The sequence below is a fragment of the Pocillopora damicornis genome, chromosome 6 (assembly GCF_964200805.1).
Source record: "Pocillopora damicornis chromosome 6, jaPocDami1.2, whole genome shotgun sequence".
In the NCBI taxonomy this organism is placed as follows: domain Eukaryota; kingdom Metazoa; phylum Cnidaria; class Anthozoa; order Scleractinia; family Pocilloporidae; genus Pocillopora; species Pocillopora damicornis.
Window position 1 is genome coordinate 22,518,555 of NC_142675.1, and position 12,543 is coordinate 22,531,097.

Below are 12,543 nucleotides of genomic sequence, written 5' to 3' on the forward strand. Positions count from 1 at the left end.
TATATATGCCCGATCTTAATGATTCCATTCAGTTTTCATAACCAATCAGAGCCTCGTCATTCAGGTAATGATTCCCGCTATGTTCAAATGTGAAAGTAGTTAAGCAAAATGACTTGCAACCCTTTTTGTGTGGCTTACACAACGTGTGTAGCCACACTATGGCACGATCGGATTTATTTATTTATTTATTTAAACACGAGAGTCGAGCGCCTGTCACGTAGTCCAGTATCGCAGTGTTGTACGGCGCACTAATTTGAGTCAGCCACCTTGATTGTAAGCGTGGTCTCGCGTAATTTTTTTCAGGCGATCGTATCACGAATTAGTTCCCCTCACACAAGCCAACAGACCCAGCTTGTGTTATAAGTGCAGCTTGTGCAAGAGCTTCTACGTTCTTAAAAGACAATATTTAACTGCTTGAATCTTCGATACGGGTTGTGCCACTCTGAAAGGAGTTATTGCACTTTCACAAGCCAACAACTATCGGCTTAATCTATCCATAGTTAATCGAGGGTCCCCTCGATTAACTATGATCTATCGGTGCGGGTTGCACCACTGAGTGTCTGAAAGTGTTTGAAAGTGTTTTAAAGTGTCTGAAGCCACCTGAAAGTGCCAGAAAGTGAAATAAGTTGTATTGCAGTTGCTTTCTCCTTGGACTGTTGAGAATTCACGGAGGCATATCTCAAAACGAAAAAGTAAGTATCACAAATGATTTCCTACAATGCCTATATTCCATTGCTTATAAGGCAGGCAAATGATGTAGAGGAAAATCCAGGCCCTACAATATTTGATGTCATCGATCCAACAAGAACAATATGTGCTGACTACAGTCAAGGAAATGAAGCTCTCTTGGTGAAAATGCTGGTAAGCAATGTGTAGCAATGTCACTTACTGCTATAATTTTTCATCACATAGAAGATATCAATTTGTGGACTTCTTCCATTTTGAATTATTCTTACCATTGGAAATAATTTGTATACTTCTATAAGATGTTCTGTCCAGACAAATGATTACTTGCTTTCAACTGATGTTTCATGCTTTGTTTCAATTTACAATAAAGTATCCACATTAGAATATAGTGAGTCATTAACAGGAAGTTTGTTCATGACATCAAATAATGGGCCATACATGTCTCTTCAAAATTCTCTGACAGAAGTGTTTTCAAATTGTCAACTTAACTACAATTGTTGTTTGTTAACGATTGGAATAAATACTGTTGCAGTGATTAAGAATTCAGAACAAAGCTTAAAATTTTTGATGCTCATTCCAGGGATTTGCATGGGATGCCACACTCCGTCATTTAGGAAATGTACTTTGCTTACCATTGAAGGAATTGAAAACCTTGTATCATATTTGAACATTTCCTGCTTACAAATAGGGTTTGTTCCCTTTAAAATTAAAGGTGTCTTTGTCAGAGATAATGAACTTGATTTGCAAAATGTTCACAAGAGTCCAAAAATTGAACATTTGCCTTTCAGAAATAAAAGAAACCAAACACAACATATGAAAAGGAAGCAAAAGTCTTTAACTGAAACACCAGAAGAAAAAGAAAACCAATTAATTGCTAGACATGAATATAAGAAATGAAGAAGGGTAAATGAAAGTGAGGAATCTAGGAAAAGAGGCTGGCCCAGCAGCTTCTAAACAGGGAAAAGAAACGTGCAAATGAATCTTCTGAATCAAGAAAAAAGAGGCTGGCAACCCAATCTCTGTATCAAAGACAAAAAATTGCAAATGAATCAGCAGAATGTAAAGAGAAGAGACTGTTAAACCAAGGTCAATATCAGAATGAAACTAGATGCATAATTGTGTTCACCTAGGCTTTCTGTTGGAAATAAACTTTGTTTTTTGTGCTTGCATTTGCCTAAGTTTTTATGCAATTATTGGTTTATCCTATCACTGTTTTTGTGTGGTTTACAGGAAGTGTAAACCACACTACGTCATGGTCCAAGATACTTATTCCTGGCTGGATTTGTCTCAGTGAACAGAGCGCTTGTCACGTGGTTTACTATTGTCGAAGATAGGTTCCAGTCTATGCTCAGCTAAGTTATCTAAGCTTCAAAGCTTCAGAAAGCGACCATTTTGCAATGGTGGCTGTCAGAAGATTGTTTTTTTATCAAGTTTTTCATTCATCTTTGTTACTTAGATTTCACACACCAGCTTTCCTACAGTCGGCTTGTCTTCTAAGTGCGGATTACAGCATGGAGTTGGCTCTCACAGGCCAACATATCATGGTCTGGACCTTTAGTGCAGGTCGCGCCACCTTGAAACTTAGGAGTCATTATTGACTCTCTGTGTGGTCACATTTCATGTAAGTCATTTACCGGAACATTTTTTATCCTAAATTTCTGTCTATACCATATACTCACTAAGTAAGAAAATTACTTAACCAGTCTTTTTAGTACATGCAAAGATAAAATTTTGGTCAAACTGTAGAATACTCTGCCACCCATGGCATTATGTGTCATTGAATACAAATAGAATAAACCATTTTTGGCCACTGGTGATAATAGGACTTTTTTGTTGCCATTAGAAAATCAAACACTGCTGTTGTCTGGAAATTCAATATGACGACCTCTTTAAATGAAATTATACTTTCATGTTTACATAGCTAAACCAATAAAAGTCACAAACATCTAAAGCCTAACCTGAAACTGCAGTTTGTTGTTAACATGGTGCTAAATGTCTATTGTGATTGTTTCCAAACTTTGGGGAGTAATCCATTGAAACTCAGTAACAAAGTGGTTTTGCTTTTATTAAAATATGAATAGGAGCCTAGTGCTTTAATGTTAACTGAAATGTGATTAGTGCTATGTTTTCCAAGTTATGGCCAGAATTATTCAGACCTTAACATTTCATGACTTCCTTCAAGCTTGGCAGTCTTCTAGATTCTCTCCATAATGGTTCAGATAAGCATTGGTATCTATACTTGGTGGCAATACATGTGTATTAGGCTGTTATTTGGTAGACTACAACTCCTTTTCAGTTACTTGTTTGGTTTGGTGAATTCATCACAATACTGATATACATGAAAAATTACACTTTTTTGATTGGCTGAAAATAGCTAGGTACCTTTTTCATTTATCATTAGCGAAAAAGTAATAACTCATGTACAAAATAATATAAACTAGGCTCAGCAACAATAGATCACATTAGAAACCTATCAGATTTACACAAAGTAGGTTGTTCTTGATTGATACATGCAGTAGCTGACAAAAGTAAACAAAAGCTTGGATACTTTTATGTATATTGATAAAAACTAACAAATTGCATTCCTGAGTAAGAATTCAGCTGAAGGACAAATTTTGATGGCACACATTTCATTTAATCAATACTGTAAAATTTATCTGCCATCAGTTTGTTGATTTCCTGTGAATGTGTATCTTTCATGTATACATTATGAAAAATTAATAACATGATTTCTCTTATAATAAGCACCTGTAAATTTTTCAAATACTTTAAACTGCACACACGCTATGAGCTCAACATTTGTTATTTGTGAAAAATTTACTCCTGCTTATTTGGAATACCTAAGTACACCTTAATTAACTTAGCTTAGACTTTGTTGAGTTTTTATGAAGACAGTTCAATGGAAATGACATTTGTTACGTTTATAGTTAAAAGTTAGAGCTACTTGATGTGGATTAGATAACCATCAGGTATCCTCAGAGACCCAGGGTTCTAATCACATCTGTAGACCCCTTAAAAGCACAGTCTTAACAGATCAGTTCCAAACTGTCACAGTCATTCTGAATTTTGATTGGTACCAGAAGTTCAATCTTGTTCTGGCAAATGAGAGTGAAGCAGGTCTCACAAGTCCTCTTGTATGCTCCAACACAAAGTGATACATGAAGTTCAGTTGCTTACAGTAGATTAGCACTTTGCATGATGATGTTAAGTTGACCATTTGCATGATGATGTCAAGTTCACCCATTCATTTCTCCACATAGCTTGAATTTGGTAGACTCACGGGCATGAAATTACAATTTCAGTAATAAGAAAACTTGAAAGCTTCTGGTAGTTTAAATCATATGATACCATCATGCACTTGCCTGTACATTGAACTTGCTGTGTTTAAGTTATGCCTCTGAGTACTGTTCCTGAAGTCTATTATGGCGACACTATCTCTATTGAACTTTCTGTTAAATAAAACCTTCAGGTCAAATTGTAAATCTTATTGGGTTAAAAATTATTAGCAACGTTAATGTAATGTTACTTCAGAGTACTTAACTCAACATATGATTCATTAAAATATTGCTTGTGTTCTGATCTTGTAAAAACACATATCTTTTTCCCCTAAACTCTTCCCTTCCTGAACTAAATTTTTCTGTGTTCTTTATTGAAAATACAGTCCCACAAAACCTAAATACAATAATTGTAGTAAACGTTTTGCTCTCAACCAACTGAAAGTTGAACTTTATGCCCTAATGGACAAAAGAAACCTACACCCAGCATTGTGTTACTTTAAATGTATGTATTGTCCAAAATTAGTCATACATTCAAACCAAATCAAGCTCCCAATGGCTTCTAGTGTAGATTACATCATTTCCCACATGTCCCTGCCCTTCTCCAAAGTTTTGTACTGGTACACAAAATGTCAAAAATATTCATATGAAATTCTTCCCTAGAGTTCATTTCACATCATTTGCTTTGGAAAAGACAATCAACCTACAAACTTCAGAAGTCAATTTTACTTCGTTACGTAAACATAATCATGACTGAATCTATCAGACCACTATGGGAAATTATGCTAATGTTTTTTCAGTTCCTTAAATCCTCAGGTTACATTTGCAACTTTAGTTGTCAAAATGAGACCTCCATAACAAAGTTTGACCAATAACTCTCATCTTCAGAATGAACATTTCAGGACCTTTGTATGCTAGTTGTCTTGTGTTATTGATGAACAGGATCAATATTGAAAACTATCTAATGATAATCAGATATTAGCTTTTCTAATAGAAACCCAATGAGACACCAGACACTAAAAAGCAGCTCAATTTCGTAAGCCACACATGTACGCATTGCGGACCTATTTTTCTAAAAGTGTGCAAAAGATCGGAGAAGTCACTGGGGAGAGGGATGCGGAGGACCCAAGCAAAGCCCTTGTAAATGTGATACACAACACTGCAACCAATGATGACAGTGCTATCTCTGTTGAATCTTGTTGGTATTTTTTTTATCCTGAAACTTAAAACTGGTAAGCCAAAAAAGGAAAAAAAGTACTAAAAGAGGTTTAAAATTTTTTGGCTCAACTCTCTTTCAGTTTAGAGATCTTTCCTCCCCCTCCCCACCTTATCATCCCACGCCACTTTACAGTAACCAGTCTTACAACCAGCATAGTTGAAAAAAATGTTTACCCAACACTTAAACTAACCGCGATAATCTTCACAAGTTTCCACACTGAGCTGAAACAAAAGCATGCTTTGATTCCAGAAACTTTAAGCTGTTAAAGTGCACTTAAGATGATCGTTGATCAGTAGAAAAATTGGGTCAGAAATTCTTCCATTCCATTCTGTGGAAATCTTTTTCTCTTTAACTAATTTTTCCACGCAACATCAACTTACAGTTTTCCTAGAAAACGTTAGATTCTTATCGGCGTGCGTCACGAAACGCCAAAACATAACGGAACGTGGCCGACAGAGATACAAACACAATTGATGATTTGATAATTTCTATAGGATACATTTGCATTCTGTGAAAGTCAATAAATATAGTGGTTAAGAGTAAAATTCCTATCTCGCCACAGGACTTTTGAACAAAATCGCATAACAATTATAAAATCACGTGACTGCTGGATACGGTTCCATTCTTGGAATCGCAGATCACCGTCAACGAAGCGCCTTCGCCGGGACGATATTCGCTTCGAGCAGACCAAGCCATTGTTTTTCTCCAATATGGGGGTAAGTGTTTACTAACGAAGATATGATCGATTCATTTCCGAAAATTTTAATTCCAACTTTTCAATTTGGGGTTTATGTTTACACTCTCGATGGAAGCCGGCGCCCGATTAAAATGTTGAACCCTTCGTATGAATTCGTCTCTTACGATATAATTTCGCTAGATATGGTTACTCGCTTTTAGTCAACCTTTCCTGTTCTTAGCTATTCTTCTAGATCTCCATTACACACAGAACCTCACGGTTCGAGGTCTTAAACTTAGGCTATGAACATGTTATCGTTATTCATTTTCGTACGTAACAGACCGCGCGAGAATTCCTTCACAATTCTTGATTTCTCGTAAACTGAAAGTAAATACTCCGCTCACATTTCGATGTAAATAATTTAATATTCCACTTCAGTAAACTCTCATCAACTTCCTGAACTAGAGTCGACTCAAATTCGATTTTTTTCGGTCGCTACAATAAATATCCGTGCGTTCTACCCTCTGGCAATTTCCGGGAAAATTGAAGGGCCCAACACGATATCTCATGCACGTCTAATCCATCTGTACGGCGGCACACCGCACAATTAACCAAGTAGTTGTAAAACGTCTCTTAAACTCGGTATCTTACACGTTAGGACCGCCATAATTTACGGTCCAATGTCACATGGCCAACGGACTAAAATTCGTTTTCGTTTTTCTTTAAGTGGCGCTGTCTTTGCATTATATGATCTATAAGTTCTTCCAAGGTCAGTAGGACGGTACCTAATATCCAATGCTACATAACTGAATTCAGTCTCAAGGATTAGGGATACACGGATTCACATTTGTTGCTAAGGTACCATGTCAGTTGAGGGAGTATACCTTGGACTTCGCGTTCAGAGCTTCGAGTTGAGGTGTTGTCCTCCTAAGGAAAAACCACCAGACTCAGAAACCATCCGATGCTTCTTTTGTGTATTAATAGAAACATGATAGTGATATAAACCTCTTCCATTTATGCCTACAGATATATATTTTTATAAATGTAGTTATTTGATGTTGCTTGGGTAGCATCCTGATCAACAGCCCGGTATAATTACAGTTGAAATACACTTTCCCTTCAGAACAGCCTTTTCGGTTCTAGCGAGGAGACCCACTACACTTACACAGATAACACGATCGAAGAAAGGCGAAGAGCAGAGGAGACAGAGGCAAGACGACTGGAGAATGAACGAAAGCAACGCGAAAAAGAAGAGAGAGAACGTATAGAAAAAGAAAAGCAACAGGAGGAAGAGAGGCACAGAGAGAAACTCAGGCGACAGCGACAAAAGGAAAGAGAGGAAGAAGAAAAGAGAAGAAAAGAGGACGAACAGAAAAGGCGGGATTTGAAGGCCGAACTTTGCCGACTTCGGTATGAGTTGAAAATGTACCAATTTGGTGACAAGATTAAACTGGATAGTTTCCTAGGACTGGAAATTGATGATGTAACCCAGCTCAGGATCGGTGTGTTTGGCTCCACGGGTTCAGGGAAGAGTTGCTTCATCAATACAGTTGAACGAGTGGTGAGACAAACAAACAAGGGTTCCGTCCCAGACCAGTCCAGAGGAAATGAGGGGACCATTGTACTCCAGGACTACCTGCCAGAGCTATTCTTTCATTTGGTGGACACCCGGGGTTTCTTCAAGTACGACTCTGATGATACCATTGAGTTTCAAAATGTTCTGAACGGGAAAATTCAGCCTGGTGATATCATCGTTCGCCCTATAGAAGAACAAGTCACCAAACAAGAATTGCATCGATGCCCAGACTTTGGACAGAGACTGCATGGCGCTATCATTGTTGTGAAAGGCAACGACCCAAGACTGAACGACGGGGCTTTGAGGGACTACTGGAACCCATTTCGAAGTATCCTGCGTGAAAGTGGTATTGATTGCATTTATAACAATTTCTTGAATTACTCATGACTAAACGAAAACCATCTTTCTTTAATTTGGTAATGCATCACCGAGCTCACAATTTACCACCTTTCGTATACCATTTATTAACAAAAAGCTTTCGACATTCTGATCCTAGCGGTATGTGGGACAGGTGTCACACATGAACCTTATAATAGCCTAACCCACCGTAAATTGCCTATACCTCAGTGGTAGTGCATCGGAGCACGGAACTCGTAAGCCACAAAAAACGTTGCAATTCCCTTTGAAGTTTTTAACGGTGTTTAAGCGACCTCCAAACTCACTGTTTTTGTCTTCAACAGGTATTGCACCCATCACTGTAGTTACTCACTGCGACGAACTGAGAAGTGAGGAAGAGAGGGAGGAGGCTCTGGAGGCAGCATATAAAGCTACCAATAGCTCGCCAAGTCATACATTCTTGACGTGGAACTACACAAAAAACAACTCTGAACGAAACCTGGAAATAGAGCGAATGACATTCGACATCTTGCACTATGCTCTGATTACCGCAGAAAAAGCTGTGAAGCAAATGAAGCATCGGGAGAGAAACAAAAGGGAAGATGATATAGAGAGGGCACTGAGGGGCATGTCAGTCAGTGGGCAAGTGGCACCTGACTCTCCCGACGGTAAAATGACATTTGAATTTTTAATTAGCACCTCCCTTCAGCCATCAAAGGCAGTATTTCGTCGAAAACTCTCTTTTTAAGCATATATTATGTTTCTCCGTGCCCAGTGATGAAAGCGCCAATTGTGGGTATAACGGAGTGTCGATTTTGATTCTCTGTTCTTCCAACCAGTTTTTGGTAATTTCTGAACGTGCCTACATATAAAAAAGAAAAACAAATTTTCTCCAAATTATGGTTTCACCCACACGGAAAGGGGGGATGGATTTGAAGTTGATAGGATCGAGGTTTAATCACGATTGTGACACTGATTTGGAGGACATGTAAATTTGCACAGTTCACGGATCCAAACTAGTCATAGCACAAACACAGGTTATCTTAGTTTTCTTGGAAACGTCAAAAATTGGAAAATCCCCGCGCATAATTTATTCACTTCTGTACATCCTCTAACAACGTTCAAACTCAAGCGGCTCTCATATAACCCGGACCGTTTAAAAGCCATTCAAGATATTTACCAATTTCCTTCTTTCTGTTTGCTCTGCAGCTTCAGTAGAACTGTTCCTACGTTTTCTCCAGAAGGAATACAGATGGAGCACAACTTACATTGAAAGGATATCGGGCCAGTTAGTCAAAGAGAACATAACAACTGTTTATTTGCTTGCAAAGTCTTGGAGTCATGTCCAACACTGCTTTCCCTTTGCCATGCGCAGAATGATGGAGAAAGAGCTGAGAGAACGAGGGATGCTAACTTGAATAATTCGGTCTTCACAGGCCACCCAAGCTGATGGCAAACTGCTCAGTTTAGACGTATGTGTATATTTATATCTGCGTGTGTAAGAAAACACCTGCTTCTTAATAGTTTGCTGTACAAAATGAGCGGAACGGATCTAAAAATGCTTCTCAATATATAATAATATATAGAGTTAACCAACCCTAAAAGTAGAGCTCTAGTTAGTTTAATTCAAAAGATTATAAACAGTTTACGATCTCTTGGTTTATATTCCAGCCTTTCACTTTATCATAACTTCTCACTGGCTGTTAAAGAGTTGATTCAAAGGAATTTAAGGACCAATCGTTAATTATGTTGAGGGGGCAATGGAGCCAAGAGTTCTTTAGTGGTAAGAAGGCAAGCTTTAAAATTAAGAAATTGAAGAAATGTTGGCGACCACCAACTGATTTTCCAATTGTATAAGGATTAAATAAACTTTTCATCACTTTATGATCTATATTTGAAAGCATGATTCTGTTTTGATTAATCATTAACAGAATTATGTAAATTGACTTTTTAATGACCAAATTAGAGCCATGTATACGAGAAAGACAGAGAAATGGGGTCAATTAAACTGTAACACTCCAGCTTAGCGTTCATGTGTTAATAAAAGTTAAACTATATATCTAACTTAAGTTTATAATTCAGGTTTTAAACATTTTCCTACCTCTTTACAAGGATAAAAAAGTAATTACCATTTAGAAAGTGTCAAACAAGATATGTACAATAAATCAAAGATGGCATTTTAAAGAGTGAAAGTAGTTTAGCAGTGATATGCGACCTTTTTTCTAAAGGTGTCTAGGGAGAGGGATGCGGAGGACCTGTAAAAAGTACTCGCCAATGTGACACGCAAACACCGCAACTGATGACAACAGTACTAACTCTGTTGAATCTTGTTAGTACTTTTTTTTTATCTGAATCTTAAAGCTGGGAAGCCAAAAAAGGGAAAAGTACTAAGAGAGGTTTAAATTTTTTTGGCTGAGCTCTCTTTCAGTTTAGAGATTTTTCCTCCCACTCCCCACCCTCTCATCCCTCGCCACTTTACAGTAACCAGTCTTACAACTGATTTACAACTAGCATAGATGAAAAATCGTTTACTCTAAGACTTTTACCTGAGGGACGAATCATCATTTTTCTGGATTGAGGAGGGGTATGAGAAATTTTCTCCTGCCACCTTTTTTTTTAGCATATACGCCTCCACAAACATCTTTTTCCAACTTCATCTTCGTGCAAACAATTTTCCCATGTTTTTTTTTTTCAGTGTTCTTTTTATTTGTGCTAAATATTACCATTGCCTTATTAAACTATTTTACGAAGAACGTAATCAGTAGTGCTATAGCCACTTATTTTGTTGATAAACGCTCCACTCACCTTTTAAAATTTTTTGGCAGCTACCGACGCAAATAAAGGGCATACGACAAGAAATAGGAGTAGTGGGCTTTTTTGCGATTCCACATTACCAAATTCCTGATCCTCTTTGATGATGTTCCCACAGGCCATCATAAAGGCTCGTACCACCCAGCCTGTGGTACCAGGAACGAAGGCAGGCACTTTGCTGATTTGAAATGATTGCCGTTGTCATAGGCACTCCAAATAACTTGAAAGTAGCAATGATAAATATAACCAAGATTTGACGTGAATGAAAGTGATCCTCACAGTAATGTGCACTACTTAGGCAGTAGTGAAAATAAGGCCTGAAAAAATTCAGGCCTGTACAGGATTTGAACCCATGACCTCTGCGATACCGGTGCAGCGCTCTATCAACTGAGCTAACAAGCCAACTGGGAGCTGGTTATGATGTTGGTTCTAAATAAACCCGTGAGGTGGTGAATAGACGGTTAAGAATATATGAAAGTCATAAATTTGAACTGCGGATAAAGACGTGAATGAAAGTGATCCTCGCAGTAATGTGCACTACTTAGGCAGTAGTGAAAATAAGGCCTGAAGAAAATTCAGGCCTGTACGGGATTTGAACCCAGGCCTTATTTTCACTACTGCCTAAGTAGTGCACATTACTGCGAGGATCACTTTCATTCACGTCTTTATCCGCAGTTCAGATATATGACTTTCATATATTCTTAACCGTTTATAACCAAGATTGAAGAATATTATTTGTTTAATATAGTTTTGAGAAAAATACCTGATATGTGAAGTTTTGTAGTAGGAAAAAATGTTGATAAGTAATGTTGAGATTTAATTGCTAGAATTAATTCCTATTTTTTCAAGAAATATTCAACTTTTTTCAGATCTGTTATTTGCTTAATACAGAGTGACCATTTTTTAGTGCCCAAATTGTGTTGATTTTTTATACTAATGCTTCAATTTGTTGTTTTATTATAATTTTTTTAAATTTCAGTTTTGGTGATATCTTTTTAATATCTTATCGATCTAACATCTCTGCAAAACATTTTTTTTACCCTATCATGTTTGCAAACAATTTATTTTGTCTTTTCAGATTCTGCAAACAGTTTTTTTCAATATTTCGTATACCCTCCCTCCAGAGAAGAAATGGTCCCTCCCTAACCGCGATGATCTTCAATTGTTTTTCATTCTAAGCCATAACAAGAGCAGGCCTTGATTTTTAGCATAAACTTCAAGCAGTTAAAGTGCACTTAAGATGATCGTTGATTAGTAGAAAAATTGGATCAGAAATCCTTCCATTCAATTCTGTGGAAATCTTTTTCTCTTAAACTAATTTTTCCACGCAAAATCAACTTCCAGATTTTCCTAGAAAGTGTTTGATTCTTATCGGTGTGTCACGAAACGCTAAAAACACGACGCAACGTGGCTGACAGAGATATAAACACAAAATTGACACATACCGTTGATAATTTCTATAGGAATACATTTGCATTCTGTGAAAGTCAATAAATATAATGGTTAAGAGTAAAATTGCTATCTTGCCACAGGACTTTTAAACAAAATCGTATAATAATTATTTAATCACGTGATTGCTGGATAAAGCTTCATTGTGGAATCGCTGATCACTATCAACGAAGCGCCTTCGCCGGGACGATATTCGCTTTGAGCAGACCAAGCCATTGTTTTTCTCCAATATGGGGGTAAGTGTTTACTAACGAAGATATGATCGATTCATTTCAGGAAATTTAATTCCAAATTTTTAGTGTGGGGTTTATGTCTACACTCTCGATGGAAGCCAGCGTGTTATTAAAACGTGGAACCCTTCATTGCAATCCGTCTCTTATCAGATTATTTCGCCAGATATGGTTACCTATTCCTCTAGATCTCACAGAATCTCACAGTTCGAGGTCTTAAACTTAGGCTATGAACATGTCATCGTTATTATTTTTGTACGTAGCAGACTGCGCGAGAACTCCAT

The 12,543-nt window shown here is 37.4% G+C and overlaps 1 protein-coding gene and 1 long non-coding RNA gene across 2 annotated transcripts; both read left to right on the forward strand.

The window, feature by feature from the left end:
* The first annotated feature begins 245 nt into the window (after positions 1–245).
* Positions 246–4,262, forward strand: LOC149044486 (uncharacterized). The gene is made up of 3 exons (XR_016187351.1): positions 246–692; positions 744–861; positions 1,476–4,262. It is a non-coding gene; the product is annotated as an uncharacterized LOC149044486 (long non-coding RNA).
* Positions 4,263–5,891: 1,629 nt separating this feature from the next.
* On the forward strand, positions 5,892–9,953 carry LOC149044487 (uncharacterized). The gene is made up of 4 exons (XM_089210866.1): positions 5,892–5,897; positions 6,981–7,779; positions 8,114–8,437; positions 8,979–9,953. Exons 1-4 carry the CDS (start codon positions 5,892–5,894, stop codon positions 9,185–9,187), a joined length of 1,338 nt encoding a protein of 445 aa, XP_089066992.1. The 3' UTR covers positions 9,188–9,953.
* Positions 9,954–12,543: the final 2,590 nt, after the last annotated feature.

Bases quoted from the DNA above. Each gene is read 5' to 3' on its own strand.
- LOC149044487 (XM_089210866.1), top strand. The intron at 7,780-8,113 runs GTATTGATTGCA...TGTCTTCAACAG, and splicing joins AAGTATCCTGCGTGAAAGTG to GTATTGCACCCATCACTGTA. The intron at 8,438-8,978 runs GTAAAATGACAT...TTTGCTCTGCAG, and splicing joins GGCACCTGACTCTCCCGACG to CTTCAGTAGAACTGTTCCTA.